The 21,946-nt window shown below is 31.5% G+C and overlaps 1 protein-coding gene across 9 annotated transcripts in view; it reads left to right on the forward strand.

Moving 5' to 3' along the window:
* Positions 1–21,946, forward strand: part of LOC105258998 (dystrophin, isoforms A/C/F/G/H) — a 426,695-nt gene that overhangs the window by 104,359 nt on the left and 300,390 nt on the right. For all 9 annotated transcript variants that reach the window (XM_011270646.3, XM_011270641.3, XM_011270647.3 and 6 more), the window contains one exon: positions 12,596–12,701. In XM_011270646.3, the coding sequence (XP_011268948.1) occupies positions 12,596–12,701 (106 nt within the window). The remainder of the gene's footprint in view (positions 1–12,595; positions 12,702–21,946) is intronic.

Raw genomic sequence — 21,946 nt, forward strand, 5'->3', positions numbered from 1 at the left:
AACATGTATCTCTGTGAAAATCTATAAAAAGAATTTTCGATAATTAACATTTTTTGTTTAGAAAAAAAATAGTAAAATAAAGACACAAAAATTGCACACATATATAATATACATATTGCTTTTGAACATTGTTTTTTTTCTTTATGAAATACTATGCAAGAAGAGCATATTTGCAAGTGTATTGCAGTTACGAAGTTCGTGTTATAAAGTATGTGGCATCATGTACACTGGGATATTTAATTACTGCATTTTTCTCAGCGAAAATTTTTTCAATTAATGTCATGGAATTGCAGACTTTTTACAGCCGACATTTTGAGCTACATAGAAAGTTCATAGTGCACGATGAGAATATGTATAGTTACGTAAAATAGACCGAGCTTGTTAAAAAGGGTATCGCAAAGAAAAGCCGACAAACATCTCGTTTATATAATCATGTGGCCGTAGGTAATTTTAATAAACTTTTTTAACTGCATGTTTATGTTGTTATATGCAACTGCTTTCAGCAAAGTTATTTTCTCGTATATTGTTTTAACTCTTTCGTGTGATTTATAAATTTTTTATGGTTAAAATTTTAATAATTATATGTTGTACTAATATATTGTAAAATTTTTGTAATTTAAAAATTTTACATTTTATATTTGTATATCTCAGATAAAAATAATGTTGAATGTTTGTGATATACGCATATTTTATATCGTAACAAAATAAATAGCAGCTACAAATAAATGATAATTTAATTCAGTAATATTTTGATATATAAATATTATAAGATATATATTTCAATTATATTTAAACTGTTGGCTATTTTAATTGTTGTTTTGTTAAAAGACTTTCGCGAAACATTATTTAATTTGTATTTGTCCACTTTAGGTAATTGCTCTATATTTTGAAAACATTTTGCAGACTTTAAGCGTGCTCGCATGACGCATTATGATATTTTGTCATATATTTGGAACGTTTTTCACATGATACATATCACATAGATATACAAACACGCACATGTTTTCTAATTTGGAGAATAATTTACGTTTTTTTTTTTCATTTTGTTGGTCACTTTCATCCTATTCTTTTCACGTGTCAAGCGATTTTGATTTTTTTTGTTACTATGCCATTTGATATTTTATGATTTAGAGAGGAAGAAAGGCTTGCAGTTGCTTGCTTTTATACCACTCGTGCCAGTCGTCGCGCACTTCGGTTAATGGCACAAATGCGTTTGTGACGTAAACCGTACATCTTCATATACGTCGTGGTTACTTTCGTGTTACATTCGTGTAGTGGATATACGATCCGTGTATTTTTGCTAAAAAAGTGACATATTTCTAAAAAAGTGGTTTATGTTGCGAGATACTTGATATTTTTGCTTTTTTTGATTATATATAATAATTGATATTAATATCAATAATAGTTAGCTTGTTAATTTATCAATGCAATATTTTTGTTATCTATATGTTGCTTTTATCATATTAAATGCAATTTACGGTAGAGTGAGTACTTGCTTGCCGCGTGAAAGTAATTTTAGAACCTATTAGTACGTTTATATCACATGTGTGAAAACATTATTCCGTTGATAATACTTTTTAAGTATATTTAATAAAATTTCACTCGCTCATCGATTACAAAATTTCTCACGTGCTTTTGCCTTTTCTATGCGTACTTATTATTTTTCCCATTTCATCTCCGTCATACTACCTCTTGCATCTTTCATTCCTATGTCCGTAGGCGACGAAAAATGCAATCATGAAACTCGGCGACGCGATGCAGCCCGAGGAAATATGTTCGCGGTTGATAAGCATACCTGCGCGAGTTGCGCGAGCTTTTCTCACGAGATTTTCAATAGTTTTAGACAAACCTATTTGCATGAGAATACTTGACTATCGTTTCAAGCCATACGAGGCGTTCTCTGGATAATTTAATTTAAATTTAAGCTTATATTTCTTATAGATACAATATATATATATATATAATATTTTAGAAACACTATTCCAAATTTTTAAAAGCAAAATATAATATTAAAAACTAATAATTTTAACGTATATATTATTAAGGTATAATATTATTAACTGTAACGTATAATATTATTAACGCAGCATTAAGCGTGACAAAAATAAGCATACTTATGTCATATCTTATAATATTCTATATTAAATGTAATAAAAAATAGTTATTTTTTATTACATGTAATATAGAATATTAAGATAAAATAGTTATTTTTTATTACATGTAATATAGAATATTAAGATATGACATAAGTATGCTTATTTTTGTCACGCTTAAATTATATATATATTATATATATATATATATATATATAATATATATATATAATATATATATAATATATATATTATATATTATATATATATATTATATATTATATATTAATATTGCACAATTTCTTCCTAAACAACGCATTATGAAAATTTTCTGAATAAAATTTTCATACGGCAATGTATATAATGTAGCGGAATAATTATTTAGGATTTAATTATTAAATTTACAGTATAATTAGGCAGGATTTAATAACTAAATCTACCGTAATAAAGTAGCATTTAAATTTTATACGGTAATGTGTTTTCAATAGAATCGCATTGGGGTGGTTAAGAGATCTTTTTACGCCTTTGCAATTATAACACGATGGAGTGTTTTGCGTGTGCGCAATACGCATCTTCTTTGTCGATCCCTGTTCCATTGGATTTGGTGTAATGGCAGCGACGGGTTGAAACACACGTTTTGCATTTAAAAGTTTTATTTAATTTTAAAACTGCGATCTCAATGTCACTACAATTTTATTTAAAAACATTACGATTGACGTATAACTTATTTTGCATTATTTATTATACATTATAAAATTGAATAAAAAATAGATAATCGACTTGGATATATTTGTCGAGGTATACATATTAGCTCTATTTTTAAGCGTGTAAGCTGAATATTTTTACTTACCGATGAATATAATTACTTTAAGCTTAAAGCACATCTTATATCTCCTTATGTAAAGCTTATTACTATCGATCGATTGATAATCAGTTTTTTGAACTTAGATATTTTTGACATTAATTTCCGATTTGTCAAGAAGTGAGGAATTGATATATTCTTCATAATCATGATGGATAAATCCACGTTTGCTTCGAATTTCGTACAAAGCTCGCAGCATTCGCTAAGCAGCACCCTTCGCTACACGAATTTTGCACCCTATGGACTCCATATACATCCCGTAGGATGGAGGATATATATATATATATATATATATATATATGTATATACATCGTTCCCTGGCTACCAAGGGTACCCATGAAGCAGCGTCAGATGCTGAATTCAGTTCGACGACGCGCTTCCATCGAAGTACACGCGTTCTAAAATCATGTAGCGCGACGTGGCGGAATTATTTATTAATTATTGTTGATACGATCATCGATCGATTGCACGTAATCTCTCGCTACGCTTTCGGTTGCGCTTTTTGTATCACTGTCGCGGACAGTTTTACGATTTTCAGTGTTAACGCAGCTCTCGACGTACAATGTGTTTGCGCACATGGTTACTCAGCCTGTACACAGCGAATTACAAATATTTATCTTGTTAACGAATGGGAAGCTGATTATCCGAAAATTTGAAATCTTGTATTTATAGGTTTTTGCGAGATATCATTATGCATGATCGATTTTGTTAAATTTAAACAGTATCGATAATTTCTTGACTGTCGTCTCTCAACATATAGGTCGGCAAGTGCAGTTTTTGATAAATTGTATCAACCATCTATGTATGTATATCATTTGAAGAGACGTAAATAACACATATTTATTTTATACAATATACACTATAAATTTATTTGTGTTATTCACATCTCTTCCAAAATTGATTTACATTTAACATTTTACGTTTACTTAATGTCGAATTGGAATTTACCATACTCGCTCTTGCAAGAGACTTGATGATTTTTTTACTTTTTAGAATATAAATGTCGCGAATAATTATTTAGATGAGTGATTTAAAATCGAACTGTTTATTGTTTTTCTTACACGATTTGTAGTGTTTAAATATACGTAGTCGTATTAAAGATCTGTTATCGCACGTGGAATCGATAATCTAATTTTGACGAAAGGGGCCCAATGAAAATTAGAGATGCAGCCGGCGAAATACCGAACGAAACGAAAATCGATACAGCATACCCGGCTTCCTCTCTATCTCTGTCTCACGACTCCTTCCTCCCTCCTTGTCGCGGGGAAAATCCGGCGTCACCGAACGAATATCGTATGGTAAAACGAGAAACACTGTACTGGTTTGAACTTGTCTATTCAAACTATATGTGGTTGATTTAAACTAAAACATTTTAGTCGAACTGTGTTTTAGCAAAATACACTTTTGTAACTTTCAATAATTGAGTTTAGTAAACCGATTATAGACATAATGCGTTAACAAATTATAGACTAGTCGTACAATATTAAAGCATGTATAGGAAATTTTAAAATTTTATTCTCCAATTTTATGTGTTTGTTCAAATTCTTTTACAAATATGTTTTATATTAGATTTTTTACAAGAGCCGTGTTATTGTTTAATATAAAATACCTATTCATATTTTATAGACGAAATAGTTATTAAAATATCATAAAATGAAATTAGCGAATAAATCATAAAGAAAGATGAAAACGGAATTTATGAAAAGTAAAATATGTTCTAGCAAAATTTTGTGCATTATCAAGATTATATTGATATAATTGATATAATGTTTGATATAATTTTTACAATTATATTATATTTTCTTTACGAATAGAATACGGAATTTTTAAATTAAATAATAGACATTAGACGATATATATCGCTACGTCAAATATACATGTATTGAAGAAGTGCTAAAGAGAGTAATAATTGATCATTTCGATAAAATTGGTTGAAATTTTTACGATATTTCATGCACAATGTTACATACGCGACATCCAATATTTACGTTAATACGTGAACAAAATCTTTTATTCTTCATTAATATCGACTAGTTTTTCGCACTTTTCATGAACTATTTGGAATCGACAACGTCCGAGTTTAGGTCCGTTTTCGAAAGCATTTTCATTGTGATGAAATTGAATCTTTTATCCGCCCTAACGCTGTCTCGGATGTCTCGGAGTTTTGACATTGCGGGTGGCCGCTATGTTCGCATTACGTGTCACATCAACGATTTGGACTATGCAAGCCGATGCGAGCTGACAGCCTGACAGGCAATGGTTTGACATTTTGTCTTTCCTGATATGTTCTTCTCGTTTGATCACAAGTAATATATTTTTCATTAATGCGCGTATTGTTATTTCTTTTCTTTTTTCTTTCGATTTTCCTTATTTATTTTAATAAGGAAAGGCGTTATTTCCATTTTTAAATAACTGCACGAGAGGTAAATTATCGATTAACTGCATCCTCATTGATTTTATATATACTATAAAAGAAGAAATGTTTTTTTGGAAGAAATTAATTTAATTTCTAAGCCTCCTTGCTTTTAATGTTATTAAAAATCGATACTTCGTGTCAGTCGATAGAGTACATATATGAAAATTATATGCAAGATGACGAATTGTGTAGTTTTCACTTTATTTTCATGTTACACGATGCGTAAATGATTATGATAACGTATTGATGGATTACACGGAAAATTTACTTTATGGAGACGAGAGAGTAGAAAATATTAGTGTAATCTAGCCGTGAAAATAGTGAAAGTTTGTATGAGATATAAATGCAGCAGTGCGCTCCGTTATTAAAAAACCTATTTGGAGCGGGTTATATAGATTATAAGTTATCTTCAAAAACGCATTGTCTATTATAAGACCTCGCAAGTAAATATGACATTTGGGAACGAGTTGCAACGGAAATTTGAAAATTGTAAAAATGCTCGTATTTTTATTTCGTACTATTATCATTTTAATCCGATGCATTGTTGGATAGAATCATACGGAGAAACGTTCGATTGAAAGAGCTCAAGGGACCGCGGAAAAATTTTATATCGCGTAAACATGTGTGTATACATACATACACATATATATATATATATATATATATATATATATATATGTATGTATACACATATGTATAGATGTTTTGTTAATCCAGACTGCACGCGAGCTTTTTTACACGATAGCTGCTCCGATTTAACGGGTGACGGCAGCGGCAGAGTCAAAGTGCGCGCGTGATTGGCAGAACTATCGCTTATGTGCTTTGTCCGATCCGGCTAGATACATGAGCGTAAAGTGACCGTGTCCGGCAAAAGACAAAAAAGAAGCTATCAAAAGCTATCGTGCGCGACGCAAAGTGTGAGGGAGACCCTGTGCGATGGATCGGAAGGAGTCTTCTCAGCCCGGCACGTCGGCCGCGTCGTCTATGTACACCGGCACTCTGCAGCTTCGCTTTAACGTAAGTGAATAAAAAGGAGCAAAGCGAATAGAGAGAAAAAGAATGGAAGAGGCAGAACTCTTTGAAATCGGCGAGAAGCTTTGCGCGGGCAACATTTGCGGGAAACATACTCTCAATATCTGAAATTGACCACGTTTCTACCGCGTTCGATGCGGAATTTTCGTCCCCTTTGGATTCTTTCTTGTATTTCCTGTAAGGATAAAAATGTATGAAAGAAATAAATAATTCTATAGTGTGTTTTAATCTCTTACAATTGTGAAATATAAATTGTTTATAAATTAAATGTTTCAAATATTTTTAATATTTATTGTTTTAAATATTTTTTAATTTTTATAATTTCATAATTTAATTTAATAATGTAATTTTTACAATTAGTATTTTTATTTTTATAAGAGAGAAAGAGACTGTAAATTATACAAACTTAAACATGTATTGCTGTTTGCGGTTTGATTGGATTTTTTAGACATAAAGTTACATATATTTTATACATATAAATTGTTAGCGTAATTGCTGGCACATGTTGCGTTAATTATGTTTAGTAGCCATATCTTTGAAAAAGAAATGCGCAAAAAATGTCATTATTGCTGGAAGAATGATTAGAGGAAAAAAGTGCATCGCCTTTGGCATCGATATACACTCGAGAAACGCTTAGAGTGCTCGTGTTGCTCAATAATTTTGTATTCCTTTGCTTTGTTCGCGGCTGCACAGTAATAGTGTCGTTTGAGGCACGCTCGAAATTTTTCTTATCGCCACGTCGAGACAAGACGCTTACACTTCGAGCGAGAGAAAACGCAATTTACAATGTTCGCGGGAATATTTCATACTAAAACCACGACGATGGTAATATTGAGGATAAACATGCGAAGAGGTGGAACGAAGGTGCAGTGAAATTTTTCGTTGGTCGCTCGTAAGTCAGCTCGGCGAGATATCCTCTGTTGTGCAGCCATTTCTCTTTTCCCGGCTTCTTCATCTTCTTTTTTTCGTTAGCGTACTTTTATTTTCTTTAGAAAAGCAACGGTTTCTGCCACGACGCTGTCCGATATCTTGCCTCCTCCTTGTTTACGTTATATAACGCGACTCGACTTTTTGCGTTCGCTCCTGCTTTTTACAGCTGCTATTTTCCAGTTCTCGAAGAAGTGTCAGTACAGCTCTTGCTTTTTCGTATCGCGGGCAATTGTGGAAGATATTGATAAAAAGATACAATTGAAAATTGTGTCATGATCTCGCGTCACGCTGTAAAAATAATATAGATTTCATTAAACGAATAGAAAATACTGCGAGAAATTGAATGACGTTGAACTTCTACATTTTTTATGGACGTCATATCAAATAATGTATGAGTAGATCGAGAAAGTTGCGCATCTTACTACGGTCGTCACGTTGCACTTTGGATAATGAATGACATTACCGTGTAAGATCCATCGCGTCGCTTATGAGGGAATATTTCATAGTTGGAAAAGTTATTTCTGTGCAACTATCAAACTGACAACTCTGTAACCGGCCGTATATTCTTAGATCGAAAGATGAGACATTTGCCATAAATCATATGGCACAAGTTTTTATTATCTTATTTTTATTATCTTATCAAATATTTTTTAATTAATCTACAAATGATGGGTGTTTCACGTATGTTCTTTCGATGGAAATTTGCAAAAGGGGAGATAGTAATTTTTCATTAAACTGCCACATAAAATGTATCGTAATGTTGTTTACGCAATATTCACGTTATAATACTTTATATAAATTTTATTACGGACTTGTTGTCGACTATCAATCCCTCGTAATACGAATAATAAACATAATTTTCTCGGGATATTTATCTAGCCGCTGTGAGCGTTTCGGAGACACGTTTACGAATGTTGTCAGAACGCGCCAAGTTTTACGTCGAACTTTCTACTTACTTGCCGGTAAATTGCTTTTCCGCGGGAACATTTCGAAGGATTGCGCTAAATGGAACGTCAAAAGTTTTCTTCGTGTTCAATTTTCTTCGAACTGTTTACTCGTGGTCTGATCTTGAACGGAACTTACCCCTTCGGAACACGCACCTCTTACTCATACGTGTAGCGTATATTTATGCGAGACATTTAACATGGCATTATTCTCGTAAGCTTGGAGTTTTAATAGGGACATTGGTTTTTAAAGATATTTTTTTTAATAAGAAAATATATTATTTTACTTGATAAGATATTATTTAGTCAAAAAATATTTTGTTATGAAATGGAATAATGAAAATGGAATTATATACATATATAATAGTACAAAAATGAAAGAGATTGTCATGTCGCTTGAAAGTAATAAGAAAAGATATTTGTTATTATGTTACATAAAATATTTTTATATCAATAATTATAATAAAAAAATGCAAATTAGAAAATATAAAAAATTAAACAATTATATGCCAACAAGTTTAATATTTTCACATGTTATTGAATTAGTTTGTGCATTTTTCTTCGATATCGTTGCTATCCTTATTACTTTCATTTCATTATGTATCTCTTGTATATATTATGTATTTTTTTATAACGTTATCTTCTTCTCGCGTTATGTAAATTTTCCGTTACATTTTTCGTACATCGACTGACTTCAATGAGCGAGTTATGCCATAGATATTATTGTTTAACTAAAGCTTTGTTATACTCCTCGAGAAATATACGGCACTCGCATTTTATTGTCGTACAAAATGCTTCTAGTATGTTAAATCAACCTTGAATTTTACACTTTTGCAACATTACGCGAGAGTTATATTCGCACACATCACGCTTCATTTCGTAAATCGTATTCGTTGAATCTCCCGTTGATGTTATTCACGAATTTTCTGGTAGATTATATCGGAGCCATTTCGCGAAGATTAAAACTTAATTGCCAGTGTATGAAGTTTAACGTGCCCGATGGGAGATGAAGGAAAGTGTCGTTAAGAGGAAATTAGCCAAGTTATCTTGTAACGCAGTTTAATTTGGTTTTAGTTAATATAGCAGTAAATTCATTTGGCGGTGTATCAAACAAATTATTTTGCACGAGTATTATAATCAAAATGTGTGCTTTCTAGTATTATATATATTTCATTGTTTTTGATATTATCTTTTATAGTTTAAAGATATTGATTAAAAGAGAATCTATGGATATTGCATATAATATATAGCAACCTTGGTATCTTTTTCCGGTAGTAAAGTACATTATAATTTATTTATATTAGCAACAAAGTAATAATGCTGATCTATCGCGTGGAACTTTGATATTAATCTTTTATCGAAAATGCATACATTAATGTACACATATGAAAATCAACAATTTATACTAAATACCAAGAGCATGGTCTGGCATGAGCTTATAATATTTAATACGATGTGGGATTATCATATATGAAACATTATAATTTAATATAATACGATATCTAATGATAAAATTTAGTGATTTTTAATCATTATAATTTTACAAGCGATTAGGCGGTGTTTTCAATTTACGAATCGTTTTTTGTATTAAGAACGAAAGTGCCGAAATTTTCATGAAACTTTTCTAATTTTATTCTCCAATGTAAACGATAATGTTCTTTAACGATAATGGCTGGGACATCTGATATTCGATGAAATTCTCGCGGCTCCTGTTTCATCGAATTCAATCCTACGGGATTTCCATTGGTTACTACTGGAGAATCGAAATGTGTCAGGCCATTGGCTCTTGCTATTTGAATGGATCGAAGTGAAGTACTCGGTTAACGTGTCCTATCTATGTTATACGGTCACTCCTCGATTTGATTGACATTCTTTTGTTCTCCTGGTAGAAAGTACATGAATACGAAGAAAAGGGGAAGAATAAGAAAGGAAGAAGCATAGTGAAAACATTGTAGCTAAGCTGAAAATTCTCTATTTTCAATTCACTCATTGTTATATAAAAGTCTAACTTTCTTGTTGAAAAATTTATTTCATTTCTTTTAGCTTTATAAATAACATTCACACGATTAACACACATGATCTGAAAAAACACGCAAAAAGCTTGCAATTCCAAACTTTCTGATATTTTTCTGACAAAGATATAACAAAACTCTGCATGTATCATAGTTTCTATTAACGTGAGTGGAACTTTTTGGGAAGCGAGTGTATATTCAGGTTTCTGAGCGGCTGGTGACACGGAAGTAACGCGCGATCGATTATGTCAGAGGGATGTAAATAACTCCACTTTACATAGAGGAAGAGGAAGTAAAAGTACCACTAAGTGGATTAACGATTCTCTTTAATGTATCATAGAATATTATTTCGCGACGTTTGAATGTAAATAAAACTGTCATAATTGTGACAATTATTATGATTATTAATATTTTTATATTTTTTACCTGATAATCGCATTTCTCGAAAAGAGAACTCGACTGAATCTCCAAATGAAAAAAAGGAATAAAAACAATTAATAATCTTCGCATCTGATGATAAATGAATTTCATTTGCATATCGGATGAGAGAATATGTATATATTGTATAATGTGTGTGCTAAAGCCAAGGCGATTATATAATGCCAGTGAACAAAGTGAATTAACAAGTTAATCTGGCAGCTTTCCGGAGCAGGCTAATTTGTGTATTTAGCGACTGTATATATTCTCTACATGATGGTTTCGAAAAGATCCCCGGAGTCTAGCGAAATTGAATGAGGTTACTAGCAATAAGGTAAAGTCTTCGGCTCTCTTAGTCTGTACTCGATACATCGATTATCGATTAAAGATACGTTTAGTAATTTTACGAACGAAAGAATTGGATATTGGATACATAAAAGTAGAAGTTTGATATATACGTATGTACGTACATACATATCTAGGATATATATACATATACATGTACACATATGTGCGTGTGTGGCATTAATATCTTTCGAAATTCCCTGTTCGTTGAAATTAGTTCGTCGAGTTTCTTTTTCTTGGCAGCGATATGTAATATTGGAAAGAGTAACTAGGACCAGACCTAATAAACATTTCATGCTTGATGGGCATCGCGAAAATTAATTCGATCAGCAATCAAGTGTAAGAATCGGATTAGGACTTTAAACACTTGTGTGAGAGAAGGCATTTGGTATTCTTTTATCTAGAATAATGCGGATTAGTGAGACTTAACATAATTGTACTTATCGTATAATCTTTTTGTGGAATTGATAGTTTCTAAAAATTCATAAAAGTTTTCTCGCTTCTTATGTTTTATTAGTATATTGGAGAAAAATTTTGAAGCCTCTAGAAAAATGTTAAGGACTATTTTTTATTGAGGTTGACGTATTTTGTTTTATATGTTATGAAATTAATAATTTTCGCAATTTTGTTTCCAAGTTATTCTTTAATGACTAGTGTCTAAGACAGGATTATATGTTAATTAAAAGCTGATATAATTATCTATATGTCTATTCTAATGAAAAGACACGTAATGGTTGCTACAACGAACCACGGATATAGAGCTTAGTATCTCGAAAGCTTACAAGCGATCGATAGGTTCATGCGGTAAAAGGCAACTATAACAGCAGGGTAAAAACAGGTGATCGACCTGAATGTTTCGTGGAATATTACATAAGGATATTAGTTCTCTCTAAAAGCTTGTACTTTCGATTTTGGCTTTTGCGGTTATGCAATAGAAAAGAATTTTCTTCTAAAGAATTCCTGTTTATTTAGCCGTTTAAATGGATATAAAATTTGTTATAGAAAATTCTTAAAAAATTTTTCCCAAGAAAAATGTGTGTTAAGTTGGAAAAATTGTCAAAGCTTTTAATTTGCTTAAAATTTTTGTTTAATATTTTTACAATCATATTTTTATTTTGTGTCAGTATTCTGCGTTTATTATTTAAAAGTTTTGTTATATATTGACGTACATACCACAAATAATATACAACAAATTAATTAAACCTCCTGATAGTAATCAGCGTATCCTGAAGCAGAAAATTGAGTCGATTTATACCAAGTACGAAGTTTAAGTGGAAAGTGCTTAAATACTCGGCGTACTCTAGAAGCTTATACGCGCTTTCAATCGATACATTGAACTTTTGGACAAAGTATGTGTCGCGCAGTCCGACTTCTAGTCATTAGGTTGCAATTTGCAACAGTTTGAACGTCGCATCGATTATAAACTATGCGCTGCGTCACCGTGCATGCGGTGGGAACCACCGTTAGTTACTGTATATTTTATGATATGACAGGGGTTATTAACCTCGTAATAATGTCCACGTCATTTTGATTTATGTTTGCAGAACGTCTTACGGGAGCTGGAACAAAAGAAACCGCAATTAGACGAACTGGTTCACACGGCCGAGAACTTGCGCGCTGACACGAATCGACAACAGTTGCACGGCAAAGGTAAGTCCTTTTTGTGTATCGCGACCGTGTATTTTCCAGGTCTGTTTGGCAATCCTAACGATACGTATAAAGCCGGTATTTCGCCTGATTGCGGTAGCACAATTTTAACATTTTTTGAGATGTGGATATTCTTTGGTAATTGATTAGATGTTTACATACCATATGTAATATATTGAAATATATAAATATTAATAAATATTAATAAATATTAAATATAAATATTGAAATATATATATATATATATATATATATATATATATATATATATATATAACAGAATTTTACAATTGCTTTGTAATGTATAGACTTGAGAAAAATTCGGACTTATCATGTTTTTCAATATAAAGAAAAGTACACGTTATCTTTAAAAATGTAAAAAATTCTATGTAATTTGTTTTAATATTAGAAGATACAGACTGCAAGCTGTTAAGAATTAAATGAGTTGCTTTTTGCAAATTTACAATAGATTGCCTAGAATCTTTTATACGAAAAAATAGAAAAATAATCTTACAAAATACATATACGTATATTTTCTTTTTTTTTAACATTTTGTTAATTTTTACTTTCTTCACGAATATTGATTTTTAAGAGAGTATTTTACTATTGATTTATTTGTGCCGGAAACTTTTATGAAGTGGACAATGAAAATATTTTCACGAAAAGCATTCGATAAGTGCATTGAGATCTAATGGATTTAATGAGTTTCTGTCGTCATAATTGATACTGGAGAAGCAATCCTGCCTGCGCAGCACTTTCCGCAATCGGGCGAAGTTTAGAAGTTTAATTATCGGCTATGATTGCTCGCGCCCGAAGACTGTAATAAATTGCAGTAACTGCCGATCGATGTAAATTCGGTCTGCAAATTGTCCTGAAATTAATTGTCGTATACCGATTTGTCATTGAATGTCCAACGCCAGCGCAATGCATCACGAAGGCATTGACGGTTTTAACCGCAACACTTTTCATAATCCACGATGTCATTTAATTGCATATTAACATTCTATGCATTGCTTATATGTGGATATATATGCCGATATATTTTATCATAAACGCGAAACATACGACAAGATTGAACTGTGTAATCAAATCGTTAGAATTAATTAATGATTCACGATAATATTAATAATTTTCGTGATATACGTATTTCTAAATAATCAGAATTAATTAATTTGAAAGTTCTCTTACGTTTCTAAATCGACTCTTAAATTCCACGTGAATAGATGCAATTTAAAGTCAACGAAGTAGATTACTTGCGAAGCCGCTAACTATTTCAAGCCTCCTGAAATGTTCTCTTTCTCCATCTCGGCATTGTTCTTACTATATTAGCGTTACAAAGCTTGTTAGATAGGTCTGCGTCTATCATGACGTTGTAACTAGACGATCCACTTGCCTTTAATATTTTATGAAAATGGGAAATCATACAGTAATTGAAAACTTGTTGATTTTAAATAATTATTTAAATATAATTTTGTGAAATAAAATTTATGAATAACTATATTATTTATATCTCATAAATCAATTTTTATTAATTTTTAAATATATTTTATTACGAATAATGAGATATATTATTTTTTTTTTTACGAAAAATGAAGTGGAACACAATTGAACATACATAAATTCTGAATTTAATCGAAAGCAGTAATGTTCTAAAAGCACAAATACAATGGTGTTTCTAATAAATTACATCGATCTTAGATCTGTGAGCTTTTTAGTGGTAGACGAGACTTATCATACTGTTAATCATTCGTTAGGGACCGGACTTTACTTGGGGTTTACGAAGTAAATTTTTTCCTTTGACCATAGATTACCGAGGTAGCGTGTCTGCCTTCTCGACTTGAAATGGCTTAACACGCAAGATTGATCCTTCTTGCAGCGTAACATGTGCATATCAATCTTTTGAAATTTAGTTAAATACGTTCTTGTCTACATTGGATACAATGAATATCTTCTATTAAACTATAATTTTTAATACTTTCTATTTGAAATATATTTAAAATAAGATAAGAATATTAACTACAAATAAAATAGTACATCAAATAACAAAATATTATAATACATTTAAATATTAATGATAAAATAAATAATATGAAAAAATATATATTTATTTATGAAATATAAATAATAATATATCTATTTATAAATTTTATATAATTTCCAATTATATAAATTATAAAATAATCTTAGAAAATCATAATTGCATATCGACAAAACAAATTGTTGAAAATTATTTAGAAGCAGAATCAGTTTTTGCACACGAATTTCGTATCAAGAATATCTGCAATAGAACATTTCTCGTAACCGTAACGTGAAACAAAAATATTTAATTATTGAATTGTCAAGAACGATTAACGTATCGAAAGATTAAATCCGTGTATTACTGATTTCACGAACATTTTTCATAATAGGCAGGTTATCAAGAGCGCATATATGCCACGTAGTGTTGCCGTTACCTGCCGGACTTTAATTACAAACACGAAACGTACGGAACACGCTACCATCCGCACATTTCACCTGCATAGATTACCACGTTCTTCCCCGGCTATACGCTAGTAGAGCTGCTTTAAGTGGCGTTAACTCGCACCGTCTTGGAATTGCCTGGCAAAGTTGTCGGTATTCTCTCAACCCGGTTCCTACAGCGTTTTAGCTCCTTCTAATCAGTGTAGATTTATGCACCTCGAAATACATATGCGATGCATCACTGCCGTATCGTAACTCTTGTGTTACAGAGAGGTAAAATTCTCTTTTAAAAAAGAGAAAAAAAGAGATTCGTTCAGTATTGATGTTTGGTTGGTGAACGATATAGTTGATTTTTTAATTCATTTTCTGATATTCATTTTCTAGAAAAAAATTAAACGATTAATGAAATTAATTAGCATTTAGAATTTTCAATTAACATCATATTTTTTTATATATTATGAATGTAACATTTTTTTGTCAAGTTCGCGAAAACTAATGTAATTCTATGATCATAAATTTTTATTTGTTGCATTGAGACTTTTTATTTCATGAGAAACTTGAAACTTTCGTTGTATATATTTTAATATATATATTTGTGTGTGTACAATTGTAAAAAACATGTGCATCAATATTTACTTGTCAGTAAATTTTACTTTAATATCTTGCATTTTTAACGTGGCTCTAAATTAGAATATCCCGAACTAGGAATAGTACAACAATGTAATCTATGGCGCATACGTTTGCATATTTCATTCAACGCTTAGCTCGTAAATCAAGAATATCAGGTAGACATAATACATTTAGGCCACATAATGAGTTAATTGCCGCTGGGTCTGGAATATCGCTGCTGGTTACCTACGTCTAGTGGCTCTTACAATTTGCCCAAATAAGCTCAGCAATTTATGTTCATACCGGCTGCGAGTTCCAGAAATCGATTTGTCTCAGCACAATTTGGATTCGTCCATGCTGCCCTCGGTAAAACGGTAATGATCTATATTGGCTTGCGACATTCAGCGTTATACGATTATATACTCGATGAAGGTCTTCGATTCTTATCACGATCTCGGGCAAATTTATTTAAGGACATGCGGCTCGAGAGCGAAATCGTAACTTTCGCTCCAAGAGATTTTAGAGGGATAGGTGGACTTCAATAGCTATGCAGGTATCCGAGCGGATATTTTCCACGAAAGACCGACTTATCGATTTTCTTTCAATCGTCTTCATAGCAGCTGCCTGCCTCCCACACATACGTTGCCTCTATTTTTCGAACGCTACCTAGGTAAATCCTACTAGCACGCATACTCGTCGCATCGATTCCTTCTCGTTGAATTCCGCATTCACTGCCGGCACTTCTATGACTTCCCTGACGAATGGGTAGAGGGAACGAAATGGAGGAAAACGTCTCGAGATAAGCCTGCCGCCTGTTTCTATCTTCGCAGCTAAGGCGCCCCCAGCTTTCCGGGAGGAAATGCCTTCTCGCGTTGCCTCTACGCGTAGTCCCGCTTTATCAATGCTGCTCAAGATTAAAACCGATCAATTAGTTCAACGCCATGACCGCGTTATTACATTCTGTTCGCGACTTTGAGAAATTTCCTTGTCATTTTGAAATGAAAATACTTTGCGACTAAAACTTGCTCCCTTTAGTCGTCATACGTTATAAAATCCTCTCTCGACTTAGTATAACACATACATAAATCTCGATATCTTAATATACGTATCTCAAACATCTCACAGTATCCTATGGAAACTAATATCCGAATGATACTGCGCAGAGCTAGTTTAGATATCACAAGGGTTCCCGTGAGTAGATCGACATTACTCCCGGATACGGATTACAGAAGCGTATGGTATCGACCACAGCAATATAGTCGTGAGATTGACTGATCCACACATCAGAAACGTACTCAAGGAACACTTCAAAGCAACGATATGTCCGCGTGTATGTACACAATATCTGTTATAATTTAATATCGGCAAGTTAAAGGGATAAAACCTGTAACAAGCCTTATTCTTATGCACAGTGTATCCTAATATAGACTTAATTGACGTAAAAATAAAGATAAAGATAATAATATAAAAGGAAGAATAAAGATAATAATATTAAAATGTTATTTTTTTTTATCATATTTTATTTTTTAAGAGTTATTTTCCAAAGATTTTTCACGATAACGCGACGCAAAATCGATATCTTCGCTAGTCTTTGCAATTTTATGCTTGTTTTTTGTCGCTTCATCCAATTCGCGTAACATGAAATAAAACTGTTATTTTGTGAATGGGTTTGCGTTTGCTGCTTCTATCGTGAAAATGCAGTTTCAAAAATACAGCGCGCGGGATTGTATGATAGACGATTGTTAAACTAATAAATCCAGGTTTCGGAATTATACTATAAATATTCGACATAGTTGATAACGTTTGTCATAAAAATATTTTCGGTATGATTTTTGCCATATATCTTGACAATTGCATCATATTGCATTATATGATATATCAATTTTAACATTTATCATGGCTGATAAACCTTGTTATTTTGATTATATGACAATTTAGAAAAAAATTTCTTTGGCAGCTGTTATGGCAGATAAATTCTCAAGATTGTACAACCTGTTGCAAGTAAATGCAAAATCCGATATCTTTAATGCATGTCATTTTATAATGGAACCGATGAGTTAGCATATTTTTGCAGAGCAGTGTGATCGTTTCAGACCAATGGTTATTCGATTTTGGCGCGTTTGTGGAATAAGAAAGACTCAGCAGAAAGATAAATTTGCCCTTTGTCACGATTTGATGTGCATTTTCCACAAAAGAAGCCACTAAAAATCATATTTTCATATGATCGAGTAGCAAAATATATATCCACATAAATATTTATTCAGTTACTTTCTAGATGCGTGTTATGCATTTTGTACTTTACATATCCGCAGGTTTAATAAATTAGATATGACACGTAACAAATTTATCCATTGATTTATATACAAAAGATTTTCTGAAAATATGGATATCATAAATTACAGAGAGTAATTGAAAATAAAAATATTCGTGTGAGATAAACTTATATCCTGAATATTTGTTTGGAAGTGTTTGCGAAAAAGATAAAAAGATATGTAATTCAAGAGATGGCGTTATTTAAAATGCAAAAAGCATGAGAGCATTGCTTTAGATATATATTGAAAGTAGATAAATATTTTGCGAGACAGCGTTAACGATAATTTCCATGTGAAACAGCAACATCTTCGGTTTCATGAGAAGCATCAACGTAATTCCTGTCTTGGCGCATGTTACATTCTCCTACATTCTACGTTGTTATCGCCGCTTCAAAGAGCTAGCACATTTGCCGTATTTCGACTAGTAAAGTGTATAGAGTTGGTGCAAGTGGTAGTTGAGAAAATGCCAGTACAGAGTATATAGGGTGTCTCACGTTCTTGATATTTTTTTTATCTACAAATTGTTGGATGAATTTATGGAATCGGTTTTTTATTAACAGAATAAAAATAAATAGATGAATGTCGTAATAATTACTACATTTACTGTAAGCAATTAAAAATGTAACGGTTTTTACAAATTTACAAAAATTTCAGAATTGCAAAAATTCTTTACTTACTTGAATTTTCTTTGCTTAATGAAATTTTCTATAAAATAGTGTCTCGATAATTAATTTAAAAGCATTTATCCTTAAAATATTGTGAAAAAGTCTCTTTAATTTGCTTTTTGAATTATAATTTCTTTGATAATGTACGTAAAAAAATATTTGTGTAATAAAATAATTACTAAATAATAATAAAATTAAAGTATAATATTATAATCACAATATTATATAAATATAGTAAGATTTAGAAAATAATTTTATAATATTTTTTGATTACTACTACTATGATTGATTATTACTACTATTATGACTAAGTTTGAGCAGAAAAATAAAAAAATACTTCTTTTCTTTTTATTTTATTTAGAGAAGAAGAACCAAGACAACTATACGTAAAAGAAAAATCAAAAATAAAACTCGACTCGCGATATTTCCGGATTAAAATTAAGAGCGATTATTCTGGGGCACTCTGTATATGTATAAAATAACCACTGGTGAATACCGAGTGTTTTCGTATAGCGAGATGTACCGCATTGCGATACCGAGCGGACCTTTTACTTCGGGAGGTATGTGTTCTAAGTTTCAGACTCTTAGCCTTCGCTTCTGCAGTCTACGCAACTGCGAACTCTCGGTTTGTCTTTTTTCGGTGCATTTTTTTTTTAGTCTCTCAGAAAATTTTGCGACCGACTTTTTCGTAGTGAGATTGCAGAGGACAAAACTTTGCCGCTTGCACGCGTATTATGTCCCATAGTTGAGGCGGTGCCGCAGAACTCGGAGCAATTACTCCGAATCTATGGCGACTTGGGAGAGTTGCGATAAATATCGCCTATTATACGTACTTACTATAATATAGTGCGAGCCGAACGTCAGGTTACTCGGGACTTAGCTATTTAATTGCGTAATTACTTAATTATATCAATTAGTCATCCGCGAAGATCGCGCCCAGAGATATCTGCTTGGAATTTATCTTTGTGGTATATCAACGGTATTTCTTCGTTATTTCGTTTTGTTTAAAATAATCATAATATTGATTCTTTTTAAAACGCCGATATAAAACAGAGAAAATCATATTTTTTCTTTTTAATAAAATTAAATCAATCTAGAGAAGAGTCAATTATCGTGTTGGATTTTTCAATGAGAGAAAGACATCTTGAATACAAATAAAATTTTAATTTCTTGTCTCATATATTATTTAATGCAGTACATGTAATCGCGGTATTTCCATTGAAATTTATACATCGTGAGATAGCGTTGTAGATGATATTTAGCTAATTAAGGACTGCTTGTGATAGCATGTTCAGTAACTCTACAATTCAGCGCGCTCTTTGATATTTGTTACATTCCGGAAATTAAGTTTCTTCGGAATAATTAGTTACTAGAGATATCTTCTAAAGGAGAAAATCTTGTGAGTATAACTAATGGATACCGTGATATTAGATATTCATAATATGTTGAAAGTTGGCAAAGTAAATGGGTTTTCGTTATCTCTTTAGAGAAGAAATATAATTCATGATGTAAAAATATTTTCTTCAAATTTTTGGAAATAATGCTATCCCTACAACTACGTTTTATTACATATACGGCAACCGTCATTTGAAATGGAATATTATCTTCCAACAGAAAGGGGAAAGAAGAGACCCCCGGAAAGCGTAATGGGAAACCGTTGATGGAGACATTATGCCACCTTTATTACACGCATTAAAGAGGAGAAAACAAGATTGACAAAATTGTTTTCTCCTTCATGAATTTCAAATACAATTGATACCAGTGACGTTATTATCCGTTCCTTTATTTTACTTTCGTTTACGAACTAATAATAGATTTGAATGTTGAATTCTTTCAACTAGAATGGCTGATCTGTAAAAAAAATTTAATTATTATTTATTTAGTAGATAAATAATAGAAATACTAATCAAAAATTTAAATTAGAATTCGTAATTTCCTTTTAAAGTAAGATATTCTGTATGTGATTATGACGATTGAAAAAGAACGCAAAAGTTATAACAAACATTTTCTTTTAGAAAAAATTAGTTTAATAATAGTCGAGACACGCACTGTAGAACTGTGTGTTTAATCCAATATTCTAATTGAATATATTGGATGTCATTTTACTTCTTATTTTAAATTATATATAAAATCAGATAAATATAAAGTCAAATAGTTTATGAATATGAGTAAGAAAATTATGAAGATAATTAGCAAAGTGATGCATAAGTGAAATATAATATAATACTGCGATACATATTTCTTTCATTTTATTTTCTTATTTATATCCGCGAATTTAAATTTCAAGCAGCTTATGCATCTTGTAACTTTTGCAATATTTTGTAGTATAATAAGATATCAAAATATGCAAAGATCAAATATTTGCATTAATTTATTTCAAGATAATCTATGATATATTATCCATTTCGCTTTTATTATACGTTAACTTAGATATATATATTTTTTCAATTCTGTTATAATATAATAATAAAAAAAATAACTTAATATATTAAGCAATTTATAAGAATAAATAATACAAAGTATTTTTTCCGTGAAATTTGTAATCCTTTATTAATGCTCTATAATTTCAGATATAACTCAAGTTCTCTCTTTGCGTCAGAAATTATTAATTGATATTACGCTTTGTTTAAATATTTACAAAACGCTTCATTCGCATATTCCATGTTCTTCTTTACGTCTTCCATTAGGAAAATGACTTTTATTCATTCTGATTGATGTATTCTCAACACGTAGACGCATCCACGGCAATTTTACGGTCGCGTCGTGCGACCATTTTCATTTTCGGTTCCGAGATTTCCGCATACTCGTTTTGTCGATGCATAAACCATAAATCAACGCTGCATCTGACGTTTGCATATCCTCGCGCATATTCCTCGTGGAAAATAGCTCGCAATCATACCCATCTGCTTTTCGTTATTTTTAGTTGATTCGATAGGCTTTCAATGTCACATCGCGTTCCGATATTTATTTCAATTCAGAATCTCGATTTATACAGCCGAGAAAACATCGAACGGAATTTTACATTTGTGCATTGCAATAAGTCTGGCATCTTTCTGAAGCGAATAAAGGGAAACGCGAAAACGCAAAAAGAGGAGCCGGTAAGCTCATTGTGAAATCGCTGAAAAATGCATCTCAAGAAAGCAAGGATTTTCAGCGTCAGTTGAAGTGCCAAGAATTGTCGTTCGTTCTTAAAACTTCTAGG

The sequence above is a fragment of the Camponotus floridanus genome, unplaced genomic scaffold, assembly GCF_003227725.1.
Source record: "Camponotus floridanus strain SB8 unplaced genomic scaffold, Cflo_v7.5 scaffold12, whole genome shotgun sequence".
Classification (NCBI taxonomy): domain Eukaryota; kingdom Metazoa; phylum Arthropoda; class Insecta; order Hymenoptera; family Formicidae; genus Camponotus; species Camponotus floridanus.